We start from the raw sequence: 17000 nt of genomic DNA on the forward strand, positions 1-17000 counted from the left end.
ATTCATTGATGAGGGTAGTAGTAAATTTGGTTCAATAAATGGAAGTATTTATTGGAATTCGGCTAGTATTTTTTGGGTCATTGATGAGACATCTTTAGTATTGAAAGTATGGATGAATTGACTTGGAGTATGGCGAGTAGGTTTGAGATGTTGTATATTTAGAGGTTTCTATGCAAACCTGTTTTTTTAAGAACACCATTTAAGTGGTCTGATAGAACAGCGATGGTTAGAAACAATAAATCTGTCTTAGTATACAAAATATAGCTTTTTTGTGTTACGTGGATACATGAATCATAGTTGATGTGACTATTGACCATAGCTAATTCGCGTGTGGCGTGATTCACGATTTGAAAGCAATTTTTAAGAGCGGTGACAATGTTTGACTCGTGGTCTTTTGTGTAGAGTGTTAATTGGTTTATTTTTACGTAGAACCGAATACATTCCATTGATGTGATTTTTTATTTTTTCTCGGAGATCGACTTCTAAGTCAATATTTTGCAAAGCGTCACATTAATGATTTCAATACCAAATAAAAATACAGCATGCAGGAAGATTGTATAACCCTGCATAATCAAAGGCTCTATTGTCAAAGCTTATCTTTATCTATATTACATAGTGTTCCTTACGCATTGGCAGTCGTAACCACTCAAAGCCAGTACCACGCATTGCACTGCGGTATGTTCTCAGTTCTGTACCTTTTCACAAATTGCTCCTAACAGCCGTTCAAGGCGTGTTGATGTTTACCGCAAATCGAAGACTGTAAAGCCCAGGAAACTTAGACTTTAGAAGCATAGCTAATCGATATCTAACTTTCCCTAGTATTCCTTAAACATTGGCAGCCGTAGCTACGCTTAAAGCCAGCACCACGCATTGCGGTGCGTTCTGTGTCTGTTCACAAATTGCTCCTAATAGCCGTTCGAGGCGTGTTGATGTTTATCGCAAATCGAGTTTCGCAATGCGGTCGTTTTTAACTCTTTGTTGTATCACGTAACGACGCCGGTATGATAATTTATGCGGAAATGTGCAATTTGAACGTCTCGATGCTGGAATACGATTATTTTGAAGGCATTATTTAGACGTGGTGGCGTAGGATTCGTTTGTTTTCGTTTTGTGGTGTGGTCGTGATGATTTGTTGGACTTGGCATCTTCCAAGTACTGTTTTCTTATTGCTTGTAGTTGTAGGTACCGCAAAATTATGATTGATTATGAAGTATACTGTAGGTGACTGAGACTTTACAATAGTCAATTAGAGTATGTATCCCGATTGACTATGGTGAAACTTTTGTCTCATTTAGTGTTTTAGTCTCATTAAGATTTATTTCATAAAATTTTTAATATATTGCCTTTGGTGTGTACAATTCGAAAGCGGTAAACATCACCCAGCACAAACGGTAGAATGTAATGAAAAACGGACAGATGAGAAATTTATTTCGACTAAAAATATATCGAGATTAAAGCGGCATAAAACAGCAGAGTTCTATTTAATACGCCATGCAGAAATACAATACGAGAAACGGCAATTTATGCGAGTGCAATTTGCTAATTTATCTTTGATTGACGGCACAATTGGGTCACCCAGAGGAGCGGAACGAAAAACAACTGTTGCCAAAACTAACCGTATGTGGGTGATGGTTGGTATTATGAAATAGCTTTTTTTAGCATTGTTAAACGTGTGATGTGTAGAATATATGGTGTAATTAATGAATACAATGCTGAACTTTTTATGGTTAGTCATCCTTGATCACTTTGATTTATGTCACTATTAATACAGCCGGAGTATTTAATGGATTGAAAGTTTCAAAGTCTATGCTATATGCTAAGATTCGACCTTAATAGTATTCGTGAGTCAAGGTTATGAACTAGTTTTGAGAAATAAAAGGTTTTATTATAATACTAGCGGTCCGCCCCGGCTTCGCCCGTGGTATATATTTATGTTTTCTCTACATAAAAACCATCCTGGTACTTCAAGGAATATAAATAATTAAAATATAAAAAAAGAATTATCGAAATCGGTCCACCCGTTCTCGAGTTAAGCGCTTACCAACACATTTTGCGATTCATTTTTATATTATAGAAGATAACTGACGTAAACGGGAAACTATTTGACCCCTTGTGCATATCTCACATATTTCTTTGGCAGTTTTTTTCTTCTTCGCCTTACAGGTGAAGCCGACTCTAGAAAATGTCTCATTGGATAGGATTTTTGGTTGAAATATATTACTCATCTTATCTTAATACTATTATAAAGGCGAAAGGTTGTATGGATGTATGGATGTATGGATGTTTGTTACTCTTTCACGTAAAAACTACTGAACCGATTACAATGAAATTTAGCACACATATAGAGGGTAACTTGGATTAACACATAGGATAGGTTTTATCCCGGAAATCCCACGGGAACGGGAACTATGCGGGTTTTCCTTTGAAAACGCGGGCGAAGCCGCGGGCGGAAATCTAGTACTTTTCATAAATGTAGAATCTCGACACGTGTTACGATTAAATATATACAGTAGGTACACATTATTGTTTGTTTCAATTTTGGATGATAAATTAATTGATAGGAGGTAGCCTTAATTTAATTAAATTGTAATAAGGTTAAAGATAATACAAACATCTATCACATTAATGTATCATGTTTTCTAATATAGTAGGTACAGGTAGTAACTATTGTAGGATTGAAATTGGACTTTCCAACGATCAAGGAAAATGAAGTCAGTTTATAAGTACGTAGTTAGGAAAACAACCACAGCTTATAGTAAACTAGCGGTCCGCCCCGGCTTCGCCCGTGGTACCTACATATGAAAAATAGATGTTGGCCGATTCTCAGACTTACCCGATATGCACAGAAAATTTCATGAGAATCGGTCCACCCGTTTCGGAGGAGTATGCAGACTAACATTGTGACACGAGAATTTTATATATAAGATATTATTTACTCTTCGTCTTTTAGACTAGAGTAGATAATTTTTGAAACAAAAAAAAATCGCAGTCGGATGAAACCCATTAGAAAAGGAGGGGAATATGATAAAAATGTAAGGAAAAATAAATTACGGTCAATCCGAGTTCGGGAAGCGGGAGGGGGGAGCTTTTAAGAGAAAAAAATGGTTTCTCTCGATTTCCGACAAAACTACAAGTCCTATAGAAAAAAGTTCAATGGCAAAGTTGTAGGTAATTAAAAGTTCTACAACTTTTGTATTCACAATTTTTTCACATAACCTAAAAATTCAAGTGAAAAATTCAAAAAACCAAGTTTTTGGTCTTTTATTTCTATCTACTTCAAAATTTATTTTTTTTCTACGAAATTTGGTGGAAACTTACTTTATTATGTCCCAAATACACTGTAATTTATTTGATTGAAAATATTTATTTTTTCGCCTTATTTTGAATTAATACCAAAAAAACAACCTAATTTTCAATCGAAAAGTCACCCGTCAAAATATCAGCTTTTTTCAAAAACTTGGGGAGCCTTTTATTCATTGAAATCTCTACTTTCATATGGTGTAAAAAAAATAAACACCACCATAGTAAATGTTCTCAGGAAATGCATACAAACAGTCTGAAAATTAGCTTTTACTAAATCAGGCACACTTCTCGAACTACCTGAAATGTTTTTATCGACATCATTTTGCTTTTGAATATGCTGTAAAATATTAAACTTAGAACAGATAATTATTTTTCTTTTGAAATATTACCGAAAAGCCGATACAAGAGAAGATATAGAGTTCAAGAAGTGTGCCTGATTTAGTAAAAGCTAATTTTCAGACTGTTTGTATGCATTTCCTGAGAACATTTACTATGGTGGTGTTTATTTTTTTTACACCATATGAAAGTAGAGATTTCAATGAATAAAAGGCTCCCCAAGTTTTTGAAAAAAGCTGATATTTTGACGGGTGACTTTTCGATTGAAAATTAGGTTGTTTTTTTGGTATTAATTCAAAATAAGGCGAAAAAATAAATATTTTCAATCAAATAAATTACAGTGTATTTGGGACATAATAAAGTAAGTTTCCACCAAATTTCGTAGAAAAAAAATAAATTTTGAAGTAGATAGAAATAAAAGACTAAAAACTTGGTTTTTTGAATTTTTCACCTAAATTTTTAGGTTATGTGAAAAAATTGTGAATACAAAAGTTGTAGAACTTTTAATTACCTACAACTTTGCCATTGAACTTTTTTCTATAGGACTTGTAGTTTTGTCGGAAATCGAGAGAAACCATTTTTTTCTCTTAAAAGCTCCCCCCTCCCGCTTCCCGAACTCGGATTGACCGTAATTTATTTTTCCTTACATTTTTATCATATTCCCCTCCTTTTCTAATGGGTTTCATCCGACTGCGATTTTTTTTATCTTTTCATTATTTTCAAAGGCTTCTACCCCAGTCTATTTGCTCCCTTCGTATTGACATGCTGTTTTAAGATTATGAATGAGACTAAAATATAATGTTAGTGGGTCAGTCTGTTTGAATGCCCGTTCATTGCGTTTTGTTTTTATAAGTGTAGGTTATTTTAGTGAAACTATTTTTGTTTCAACTTATGTTGGTTGTTTTTATGTTACCCTAAAAATAAGTTCGGCTATTCATAATTACGTATAAGCTTAGCTAATTCTTTTTACATAATAATAATAGCATATTGGGTAGGTAAAACTGAAATTCTCTAAAATACCTACTGCTCTTTATTTGAATTGTTTATTTTAAATACGTAATTGTAACAAATGACAAGATTACTGAATATGAATTGTACCAATAATCGTATAGGAGCTACCAACGTTGACAAGTGAGAATTTTAGTATAGTTGGTTTTTTGATATATTGTTCCTCTAGCTATTTCGGTTAGAGTCCGCGCAGTCTGGCTGGCCGGAGTGGTTGCGTTCAGTAGTGCGCATCTTATCTGCACAGGAAATTATCCTTAATTTAAAGTCATTTTTTAACGCGTAATTTTTAAACTTTTGCCTTTAGATAGATCCATCAATCATAATTTTTTTATTGCAAGACGTTTTTTTCGTTGTTAAATAGGTGCCAGACGCAATTTTTAATTTCGTTTTTATAAAAAATTCAAATTATTTTAGAATGTCTGTAAATTTCATATTATGTTCTTCAAACATAATATAATCTAAAATTAATTAGCCAGACGCTAATTCGATTGTTAAGTATTAAATATGTACAAATAAAAACGTAGTGAAAGTAGGTAAGTATAACAATTTGATGATTGTGTATATGGAGAGATAGTTTAAAGTGCAAGACAGATAGAAAGGGTCGGCCGCGAAAATTAAATAACAATAAACAATAACTTTTTTTTTTCGAAAATATAAGATGCATAGAAATTGAATTGTTCCTACTCTAGGATTCCCTGTGTTGTTGGAATAAGTACCTTCCATTGGTACATTTTATTCCTTAGGTTAAAAATAAACTATTAGGGTACATCAACAATCTTCTATACAAAACAATTTTTTTTATTACTCAACTAGCGACCCGCCCTGGCTTCGCACAGATGCGATGCTGATACTAAAATATATATATATAAATCTCGTGTCACAATGTTTGTCCTCAATGGACTCCTAAACCATTTAACCGATTATAATAAAATTCGCACACCATGTGCAGTTCGATCCAACTTGAGAGATAGGATAGTTTAAACATGTAGGTACCACGGGTGAAGCCGGGGCGGACCGCTAGTATACTAGCTATATAAATTCATGCTAACCAGGGGAGACCGAGGGGAGTTGAAACAATTTTCACGTTTTGTTTAATATAACTTATACTATTATCAGAAATCTTATGGTACTGGTATCAATCGATAGGTTATTCTATACACTTGCGAATGGTTAGCATAAATAAACGGTAAGCGTTGAAAATGGTGGTGAAAAATTGACTTAATCGTAACAAGTCAACTTGTTTCAATTCCCCTCATACCGAGGTAAGATGAAACAGAGGTCGAGGAGAGTTGAACTTGAAACATAATGATTCTGGGGAGTAATAGGAGCTGCAAAATAAAAATGATGATTGAATTCAAAGGTTTTAATTAAAACTTATAATTTCAAGTAATCAACGACCTTTATAAGTAATATTTTAATAACATATCAGTCAAGAAGGTCTAATACAAATAATAAACACCTAAACTACTAAAAATTAACATGCGTAACATCAATTATAATCAGTCGAATCAACAAAATGTTTTACATTTTTATAAAACTAAATCTTTTACATAAAATAGTTAATAATCTGTCGTTTTTAAAGTATAACAATCAGTACCTACTATAAACTATATAAGGAACAATAATTTAAAAAATGTCAAAGACAAAGTAGACGATTCGGCTTAGACGATAACATAAATAATTCTGACAGTGAGAGGGAAGATGATGATGATGATGATGATTATGAAGATGGCTTTTTAAATTTAACAATGTAATTGTTTAACCTTCATTGATATAGTTTTTATTCCATTCTTTTTAATGTATGGTAACTTTAATTTATTTTTCACTTTTATGTTTTTTTTTTCATTTTAACTTTTTAATTTATAAGAACAAGTGTAAATAATATTGTATTCTTGCAATTATTTCCTGTCGCATAATTAAAATACACTAGCTGATGAGCTGCATGCTTCATTACTTTTTTTTATTTATACTCATTTTTTAATACTTAACAATCGAATTAGCGTCTGGCTAATTAATTTTAGATTATATTATGTTTGAAGAACATAATATGAAATTTACAGACATTCTAAAATAATTTGAATTTTTTATAAAAACGAAATTAAAAATTGCGTCTGGCACCTATTTAACAACGAAAAAAACGTCTTGCAATAAAAAAATTATGATTGATGGATCTATCTAAAGGCAAAAGTTTAAAAATTACGCGTTAAAAAATGACTTTAAATTAAGGATAATTTCCTGTGCAGATAAGATGCGCACTACTGAACGCAACCACTCCGGCCAGCCAGACTGCGCGGACTCTAACCGAAATAGCTAGAGGAACAATATATCAAAAAACCAGCTATACTAAAATGACTTCTTTTTCAACGTTAATAGCTCCCGTACCATAAGAATCGATTAAAACTAGTACTCGCTATTCATTTCATATTCAATACCATAGCGGTTCGTTTCAAAATAAACTCATATTCCGTTTAAAGCACGTACATTGTACAATCATATAATTTGTACGATTGACAGGTCAGTTATTTACAATTACCCCGCAAAGTGAATGAGGACAATTTTATAAACCGCAAAATAAACTTAAGGGCTCGCCGCAACTTATACCTTCAATTACTATGGAACTGCTTAAATATGTTATTATCGTCATGCGTTGTTTGATGGTATTGTTTTACTGTGTTATTATAGTGACCCAGTTGATTAAAGGGTCGTATGAGTATAGGATATTCGTGATGTTTGGACGTAAGGAGGGGTTATGAAGTTAATACGATAGCTATTGTGTGAATATTTATAAGGGAAGGTTTTTTGGGATTTGACTCATATGAAAAAAGTGATTGATTTGTTAAGACGAAAAGGACAAAGATTTTAAAATGCTTAATTGAAACAATAACCAATTTTTTTCGTCTGCATAAAAAAATTAAGATGTGTATTTCATGGGTACGTGTAGACTGTAGCAAAAACTAGTGTAGCCCTTTCTTTTTACGAATATTGCACGGTCGGAGGAGTATAAAATTTTGTAGTGCAGAATGCAATTTAAATAAATATTTAATAACTAATAAGTACCGGTCAAATGTGGCTACTTGACCACATTTTTTTACTTTTTCTTAGCTAACTTATTTATGTTAAACTTTTATTAACATTTTATGATTTGTTCATGTCATGAATGATTTCATCATTCACTTTTACTAGGTATTTCTTTAAAATATATTGAATCTGACATTATTTACAAATAAACGTAATACAGGTCAAGTTGACACTGATGTGGTATCTTGACCTTGCACATCAGTTTTCATAGGTAGATGCTTAACATTCTTGTTTTAGGCTAAGTTGCTATTACTTTTTAAGTCTTCGACTTTTTAAATATTGCAGCCCGAAGCTTTACAATAAACTGTTAGGCTCTGGCTACCTGGTCAAGTTGCCACGGGATTTGTAATGATTTTATACAAAGCATTACATGTCGGATAGGGTTGTCACAAATAAGACACAAATTTTAATGAACTATTTATTTATTAAACTAAATTTAATACATATGTATATGTTTATTACATAACTAGCTGTTGCCCGCGACTTCGTCCGCGATTAGGTCGTTTTTCGTCATTCGTCGTTTAAAAAAAATACGTGACACTTTATTTTTGAATGTTCTTAATTATTGTCTCTTATAAAATTTAACTACTTACATTAAAATTGAACACTCTGATAAGAAAATCTTAAAATCTGAAGAAAACATGAATGAATGTGATTTAAATTCTACATTACTTAGTATCAAAATATAATAATCTAAATTAAATGTAGATTAACAGTTTGAGCACACCATTATAGAATATGTACTTAAGTATTAAATTACGTTAGTTAACATAGTAACTTTACTAAAAACACGATGACTATCTTTCGCGCTCGGTACCACAAACTAAGCATGTTTGTGGTAAGTGACCCGCGTGACGCGTCACTTGACCCCTTGCGAGTTCCCCTCCGTTGCTATGCGAAAATACATTCGTTGCTCTATTTTAGGAAAAATTTGTAATACTGTGGCCTGGGCGTTATAACACGTCCAGGGAGTTCCTGAGTGCCGATATCACCATCTTGAGGAAAAGCTTCTAATGTCGATTTAAAACTGCATACATACGAATTAACCTGTTCTAAAATTGTGAAATGAGTTCAGTTTTAAATTTGAGAAATATTGATTTCTTGTATTCCACTATTCGTTGTAGTCGAATACAAAATATACCTATTTAAACAAACTTAGGTTGGCCTACAGGCAAAAGGGATCCTATCAAATGGTAAAATTGACCTTGTATCTTAAAAGTAAGCATGAACGGACCTTCTGATAATTATTGAGCACCAAAGGATCATTTGAAACGCGCTACTATAAGAGCGAATATTGTCTAATAACAGTTTACATTGCACAGTATGTTCCTCTAAAAGTAGTGATTTCAAAGGTTCCGGTGTATCTTCAAATGAAAGCCGACTCCTTACTACACTTTAAAGCATTACAAAAAGAACATACTACGCCTTTACAGAAGATGATCTGTAATCAATTGTGAGGTTATAAGCAAACCCACTTTTATATTTGTCAGACCACACCACCGAATTCGTAGATTGTTTACCTCAAGTCATTAAGACTATGACGAAATCTGTCTGCAGTAAGACGGGCCTCTCGCTATTCGTCCGTTTCCAGAGACCGAATAGTTTCAATTCTTAATCTTTCATTAAACAAACTTATTAATCGTTCTTGTCTCATATAATTGTAATATTCGCATCCCTACTCTAGTCATTGCTTATACTCATGTTCATCTTCAAGAGATCGAATAATATTATGATGCACCCTATTATTTGTCAAACGGTCTTCATATTGAGTAAAGTTTCAGATTCTCGAGATAAAATATGACTGTCGTGATCAGTAGTGAGACGTAATTCCCTCTCAGTGAGGGTTTCGGTCTCACGGGATAGTACAATATGCCGTTTGCGATCAGCTGTGAGACGTCATACCCTCTCAGTGAAGGTTTCGGTCTCACGGGATAGTAGGGGAGACCGGGTTTGGTTGTCTCACGGGTTGGTTGTCACAGCGGTCTTAACACAAAACTGAACTATCGAATAAGTCTGTTGAACAGCGTGGCAAGAGCGATACAGTGACAACGCTGTCCCCACTTCGCGTCAGACCGCCCCGATCTGCCGTGAGGGCCTCACACGTGTTTATTGTTTTCGCACAGATTTTTTATGATATGAGGACCGAATATGCTCCTCATAACATCATTTTTTGTGAACGAAACGACAGCGCGGTTTAATTTAATGCCAACACCATTAGAAAAAAGGATTATTATTAATTGTGAAAAAATATCATGATTTAAGCGCATCACACACGGTGAAGATACTATAATATTTTATCTTAAGATACTGATTATGATTCAAGAGGAAGGTTTTAGTATATAATTTATTAGGTTTTAGACAAAGCGGACGAACCCGCGGGCGGTAAGCTAGTAAATTTATAAAATACGAAGATATATATTTTATTACCCACAAAATTTCGCGTCATTTGTAAAAGGATGGCGGTTCTACAGGGTACGCAATGACAAAAAGAAAAATGATGGTCCGAACGCTGATACCGGATGCGTTAAGATACTGTGATATAAAATATAACAGTATCTTAAGATACAATATTATAGTATCTTCACCGTGTGTGACGCGCTTTACACTATTAACACTCTTTTAACATAAAATATAAGTCTGTGAGTGTGTAAAAATAAATCCAGCTAATTACACATCAAACTTATGTTTATAATTAGGTATACGACATGAAAATATATTAATTACCAAGCAATAATAATACAGATAAGCAGTGGTGGCTCAGTGGTGAGACCTCGGACTTCGAATCGATAAGTCCGGGGTTCGAGACCAGGCGAGCGCGCAGGAAATAAATTGATTTTTCAATTTATCTGCGCATGTTGTAACATCACCACTGCTCGAACGGTGAAGGAAAACATCGTGAGGAAACCGACATGTCGAAGAATTAAAACAGTTCGATGACATGTGTCATCCGCCAACACGCACTTGGCCAGCGTGGTGGATTATGGCCTGTACCCTCATAGGAGGCCCGTGTCCCAGCAGTGGGAACGTATATGGGCTGATGATGATAAATAATACAGATAAATACTGAACATAAGTAGGTATAATAGATATTAAGTAGTATTAGTTAAAATATACTTTGACTGTTAGTCAAAGTTTATATTTATATATTTATATGTATATAGTCCCTTTGTATGCTTAAATCTTTAAAACTTCGCAACGGATTTTGATGCGGTTTTTTTAATAGATAGACTGATTCAAGAGGAAGGTTTTAGTATATAATTTATTAGGTTTTAGACAAAGCGGACGAACCCGCGGGCGGTAAGCTAGTAAATTTATAAAATACGAAGATTTTTAAAATTGTAACTAATGAACGCAATCAATATTATAGATTAACTGTAGTTAATGGTGTCTAGTTTTACTTAAAATAATAAACATCTACCCTCACTTTAAAAAATGTAGTATATTTATTATTTACACGAAATATACCTTATAGGGAAGGGAAAATATGGGCTAAAGAGTTAAATAAATAATATAATTATATTTAAATTATTAATTAATTTCCAACTGTGTATTCGGTAGTGTTAACATCTAATTGATTTGATTTTTACGAAATCTCATAGATGGCGCTGTTACAAAATTAACATTATACAACTTACATTCTTTAAACTATGTTTCTCTTCCCAAGTTACTTAAATGGCATAATTTTTATAGTGTCCATCTAGATATTGTCAAACAACATATTATATATGCGTCATTTGATTATTAATTTCCAATAGTTAACGTGTGTTTGATTTTTCTAACACTTCATAGATGGCGCTGTTTCAAATTTGTCTTTATACTGCTAAGATTCATTTAACTGTTTCTCTGCCCAAATTACGTAAATGACATAGTTTTTATTTTGTAAAGCTAGATAATAGCATGGCTTACTCGAAACCAACATTTAAACATGAGTCTTTAGATTGTACACTGTCGTAGTACACGGAATATGTAAGAAAAATAAAGGCTCACAGCTCCTCCCCCGAAGGTGATATCATGATAATATGTTTAAACTATCCTCACCCGACCTCTTAGGAATATTCATGCAAAATTTGAAGTAAATCTATGCAGTACTTTTCGAGATTAGCTCGGTCAAACATACAGACAAACAGACAAACAGACAAACAGACAAACAGACAAAAATTCTAAAAACTATATTTTTGGCTTCTATATCGATTATAGATCATGGATTATGTATTCTTTTAAAAAAATATTCAATGTACAGTTTTGACTTTCCTACGATTTTATTATATGTATATATTACATAATACTTATAGGTATTTATTAATAGGTAAGGAAACATTTATTTTTCATTAGAAATATGCTAAATCGTTGTCATCAAAGAGAGTATAAGTATCTGGATTGTCCGAAATTTGCAGCAAATTTATTGATTTTACTATGCAAAACTCGAAACAGATGGAAAAAATGCAGTCACGTTATTTTTTGTGTCAACCCTAGGCGTCGGTCAAGTTGCCACGCAGCGGTCAATGGCAACTTGACCTAACCTGAGGCATCAATGCCCAAGCAAATATTTCGACAGATGAGCCTAAAATTGGATAGTTCCCACTGTAAAATCAATCTCTAGGGTTTATTACACAACATATCAAAACTGTACTCACCTGAGATGTGCAGTTTAAGCTCTACAAACATAATAATACTGACACCGGCAAAAGATCCTTAGTCACAGTCACACTTCGATACGTTATATTAAGAGAACCAACAGCGCTACCGCTTTAAAATTAAAATATGTTGCCAATTAATATTTTAAAAACCTACCAACATCGATACGTTAGGTCAATTTGCTTTCAATTCTACAAAATTTGATATTTTGTTGTTAAACGGAAGGTGTGGTCAAGTTGCCAAGTAAAGGTCAAGTAGCCACATTTGACGGTAATAATAATTATTTTTTATCAATAAAAATACACACAATTCCATCCATTTGACACACACATTTACTCTTTTGTTTTTGGTTATGGTCTAATTTCGATCACTGGTCGACAATAAGTTGAAATAAATCAATTAACGTATCCTTAATTCTCTTGCAGCCCCAGCGGCACGGCGCTGAGCACGCTCGCCCAGCTGCGGGAGTATCTGCAGACGGCCGGCACCTGCAAGTGCGGCCTGCCGTGCCCGCTGCGGCCGGAGACGGCGTTCAGCTTCGACCCGAAGGTATGTTACTTACTAGTTACCAGTTAGGTGCCGCTGACCAGTTAGGTGCCGCTGACCAGTTAGGTGCCGCTGACCAGTTAGGTGCCGCTGACCAGTTAGGTGCCTCTGACCAGTTAGGTGCCTCTGACTAGTTAGGTGCCTCTGACTAGTTAGGTGCCTCTGACGAGTTAGGTACCAGTTATTGACTATTTGTAGCGACACCTCACTCTCAATCGCGCAAGTGAAATGTTTTCGCTACAGAGCATGTACATATCAAGAAATATTAAAAATCACTTTCTGCATTATTTATTGAACATTAATTTTCGTTTAGTGCTGATTTTACAAAAATATCCAATACAAAAACAATATTTTCCTTAATAAAATTGAATTTTTAATTAATTTATGCGTATCTCGTTTGAATCAATGAAAACTTATTTGACTTAATATGTAGAAATAGCTAAATTATAATATTGTAACATATATCATATTACATCACACTTCTTTCCAAATACGACAAATTAAATTTGTCTCACATATAGATGAACTTAATTAAAAACCGGATCCAATTTAAAACTAGTTATCGAATAGACAATATCCAAAGATGTCTGTTTAAAAAGTCGTATAATAGCTAGCCGTTTAAGTAATTTTTCAATTTTTGACATGAATCATTGAGACAACCGACCATACAAGTTTGTCGACTTTTTCTTGGGAAAAAGCGAGGCTGGTTCGAAGTGGCGGTGCATCGGAACTGCGCCACAGTAAATAGAATACGAACAGTATAGCAACCAAGCATTCATAAATTAATTACCTACGTACAATTGGGTTGTTACTTTGATAAATATTATCAAATGTTACACCGTAATGACAAGTTAATATTTGACTTGTCATTACGCGATACGACACGAAACGAAAACGATTTGTATTCTTTGAAGAAGGTTCTCTTCGCGCTTCTGAAAATATCGCAACAACAACCGCGACGACTGCTTGTGCATATGCATATCGACAAGACTTGTGTCTTGTCGATGCACTTGTTTTGTGCGTGAGCCGTTTCGGAAGATTTGTAGGTCGTTACTCGTTACCATACTGTTTGTAATCTGTTCACTGTGACTGCGCGCGCGCAGGCCGCATATATGTCACGTGTATGGGCTTATTAATTAAACGGGGACGTTTTGGTGCCGCTGACGGAATCTCGAAATATTTATTGATGTGCAAACCGGATAAAGGACCGCGGGAATAAGTTGCACCACGGCGAAAACGGCTCGTGAATTTATTTATTGTTTTGATGTGTAATAATAATTAATAATATATTAAAATTTTATAGTAAATATTTTAATAACTAGAAAGAGCGGTGTGTTTTCCAGTGCACGTGTAGTGATGAAACACAATTATTTGTATTTGTATTGTAATATGAATACAAAATATTAAGTAATATCGCGATGGCCTGACAATTATCAGGAGTTGGTAATTTTTGGTCCATTATAATTTATAATACATATATTGCTTTAATACAAGAAATTAGGATAAAATCAACATGCAACTTCCATATTATCGCAATGTGAAATGTTAAAAGAAACAACATCTAATAGTTCCCGAAATCTAGACACAAGAGACACAAAACAATATAACATCGCTAAGTATGCACAAACGTATTTTTAATGATAAATTCCCAGAATCAATTTATATTCATACGAGTTTAGAAATAAAACGACCACTTATCATATTACCTTGACATGAACATACAATAATAATACATACGTTTTGTTTCGCATAGAAAAATCTTTGTCAATGTGTACTCGAATAGTTTATACGAATATGAACCGTTTTTTAATTAGTATAAGGGCTAATTTGATTTGCGTTGGAAGCCAGTGTATGTAGTCACATGATTGATTATCGTAACGCGATTGTAAAGATTTAAATTTAATTAACTCTTGCAATTGTTAGCGTTAATAACGATAGATTATATTGTTGTGTTAACGGTTTGTTTATTGATATGTAGGTAGTTTGAATGTGACAAAATATATGATTATTAATTTATCGTGTTCTTAGAAATTGTCTATGAAATACGACTTTTGGTAAACTTATTGTTAAAAAAGTTGTCCCGACTATCTATAGGTTTGGATTTACCTATTTTAGGGCCGATTTTTCAATGCTTGGATAAAACTTATTCGACGAATATTGTATAAAACTACCATTTTAAAAACGTATTCTAATTGCCCGTATTTGACAGTTTACGTGACATTTTTATATTATCGTGTAATACTTTATTGGACGGATAAGTTTTATCCAAGCATTGAAAAATCGGCCCTTAGTCCCCTTTTATTGGTTAACTATAGTTGATTTACGCAACTTTGTCTGCTGCTACCAAAAATGAGAAATGTTGATTCAGTATGGTATTTTTTAAGCTAACGAAAATAACATATGTAATTCGAAACACATAGTTCAACTGTAACCAGTAGGTACAAGAATAATCAACCCAATCAGCCAAATAAGCTTTTCAGCTCCATAATATTCGTATAAATTTACGTATTAGCACAAATGTATTATACTAAACGTATTAGCAAGTAATTGGCTTCATCAAATGGTGATATCGATATCTGTGTTCGCTCATAATATCGTCTCATAGCATCGCACGTGTCGGGAATAACGCAGCGTTGTTGTGTTGTGTGTACTCGCTCGTAGTCAGTGGATGCCGTGACACGCTGTGCGGTCAACACACCGTGCTGGTGTGATCAACCTTTAGCTTTGGGACAATAAATATTAAATAGTATAGTTTGTGGGATAAGGTTGGCTAGGTCTTACCTTCGGGTGAAGAGTACGTTTGTTATCGTTTTGACTACGCAGTCAATCCCAGGTTCTTGTTTAGGCAATTTACTCAAATAAGTAAAAAAGGCAAATATCGATTTGTTAATAAAAAAACAATTTAGTGATGTTAAAAATTTATTTTGTATTTTACTTTTTATGCAAGTACGGTAATTAAAGTTGCCAAAAATAGTATTTGTTATCTTGTTAGTTACATGTGATACATTTTTCATACATACATTTCATTTACTACAGTTCAAAACACACTCAACAATTAAACAAAAAACCCGTGCCAAAGGTTGAGCACACGCGCGTTGCGTAGTAATTCAGAACACAGTATTGCCTAACAAGTGAGTCGTTAGAGCTCGCACACTCCGCCGTGTGGCGTGTGCACACACGCTGCCCGCTGACTGCACTCAATGGGGCCGCATAATGTGTACTAAACTTTACGTTTAAACATTTGCGTCTGAAAAAAAGGTTGAGCACACTCGCCCTATTTGAAAATGTTGCGGACCTTTGAATGTAGAGTAGATTTATTTTAATTAAATGATGGTTTTCTGTGGGCGTACTAAAAGTAAAAGGATACTAAAACAGATGCTTTTTGAAATGAGTTACAAGTTTATTTCCAATGTATTTAAAGGAAATTGATGTCATGTTGCTGGGTCATCATAATGAAGCATTTTATATGAGAAATAAAATTGACAATAGTATCTGTACTTCTTGGACTATGGAAATAATAAACAAAAAAGTAAACAATTTAGGTCAGTTTCACCGCTTACCGATAGTCTAAGATATCGATATCTATGTCCTAGATATCGTATATACGTCATTTTAACTAATAGATATTAAGCTAAACAGGATATCCAGAATTTATGAAATCGTTCAGTCATATGATCATATCATCCTCCATAAATTTCCAATAGAAAATACTAAATTCAGCTTTTGAAACTGATGAATGACAGCAATCAAACGAAATTTGAATTCAGCACGGTGCGTTGGCATCGCTGGTTACAAATTGAACAGTAGATACTGTTCAACTTGTTTAGTCATCTATTTATCTGATTATTGTTATAGTGTTTATTCGACAACCGACTACTGTACTATAAATAATGTTACAATGTGTGTAAATGTGATATGAATTTATATCGTTTGTAGGTACTTTTGTAGTTTAAAATTCGATAAAATATAAATAAAAATGTTAGTATTTATTCGATACATTACTTCAGTTTTTTTTTAAATCTTTGATTGCCAATTAATAAACACTTAATAATAAATAGGATTTGTCTTATACATCGGTGACCATAAAACAACTA

The 17000-nt window shown here is 33.5% G+C and overlaps 1 protein-coding gene across 4 annotated transcripts in view; it reads left to right on the top strand.

Annotated features, from left to right (window-relative positions):
• LOC149485461 (uncharacterized) overlaps nucleotides 1–17000 on the top strand; it is a 106189-nt gene that overhangs the window by 30381 nt on the left and 58808 nt on the right. For all 4 annotated transcript variants that reach the window (XM_089700271.1, XM_089700270.1, XM_089700269.1 and 1 more), the window contains exon 2: nucleotides 12786–12909. In XM_089700271.1, the coding sequence (XP_089556397.1) occupies nucleotides 12786–12909 (124 nt within the window). The remainder of the gene's footprint in view (nucleotides 1–12785; nucleotides 12910–17000) is intronic.

The sequence above is a fragment of the Colias philodice genome, chromosome 10 (assembly GCF_061535455.1).
Source record: "Colias philodice isolate Cphi_HAF_F1 chromosome 10, ilColPhil1 Martin Lab GWU primary, whole genome shotgun sequence".
In the NCBI taxonomy this organism is placed as follows: domain Eukaryota; kingdom Metazoa; phylum Arthropoda; class Insecta; order Lepidoptera; family Pieridae; genus Colias; species Colias philodice.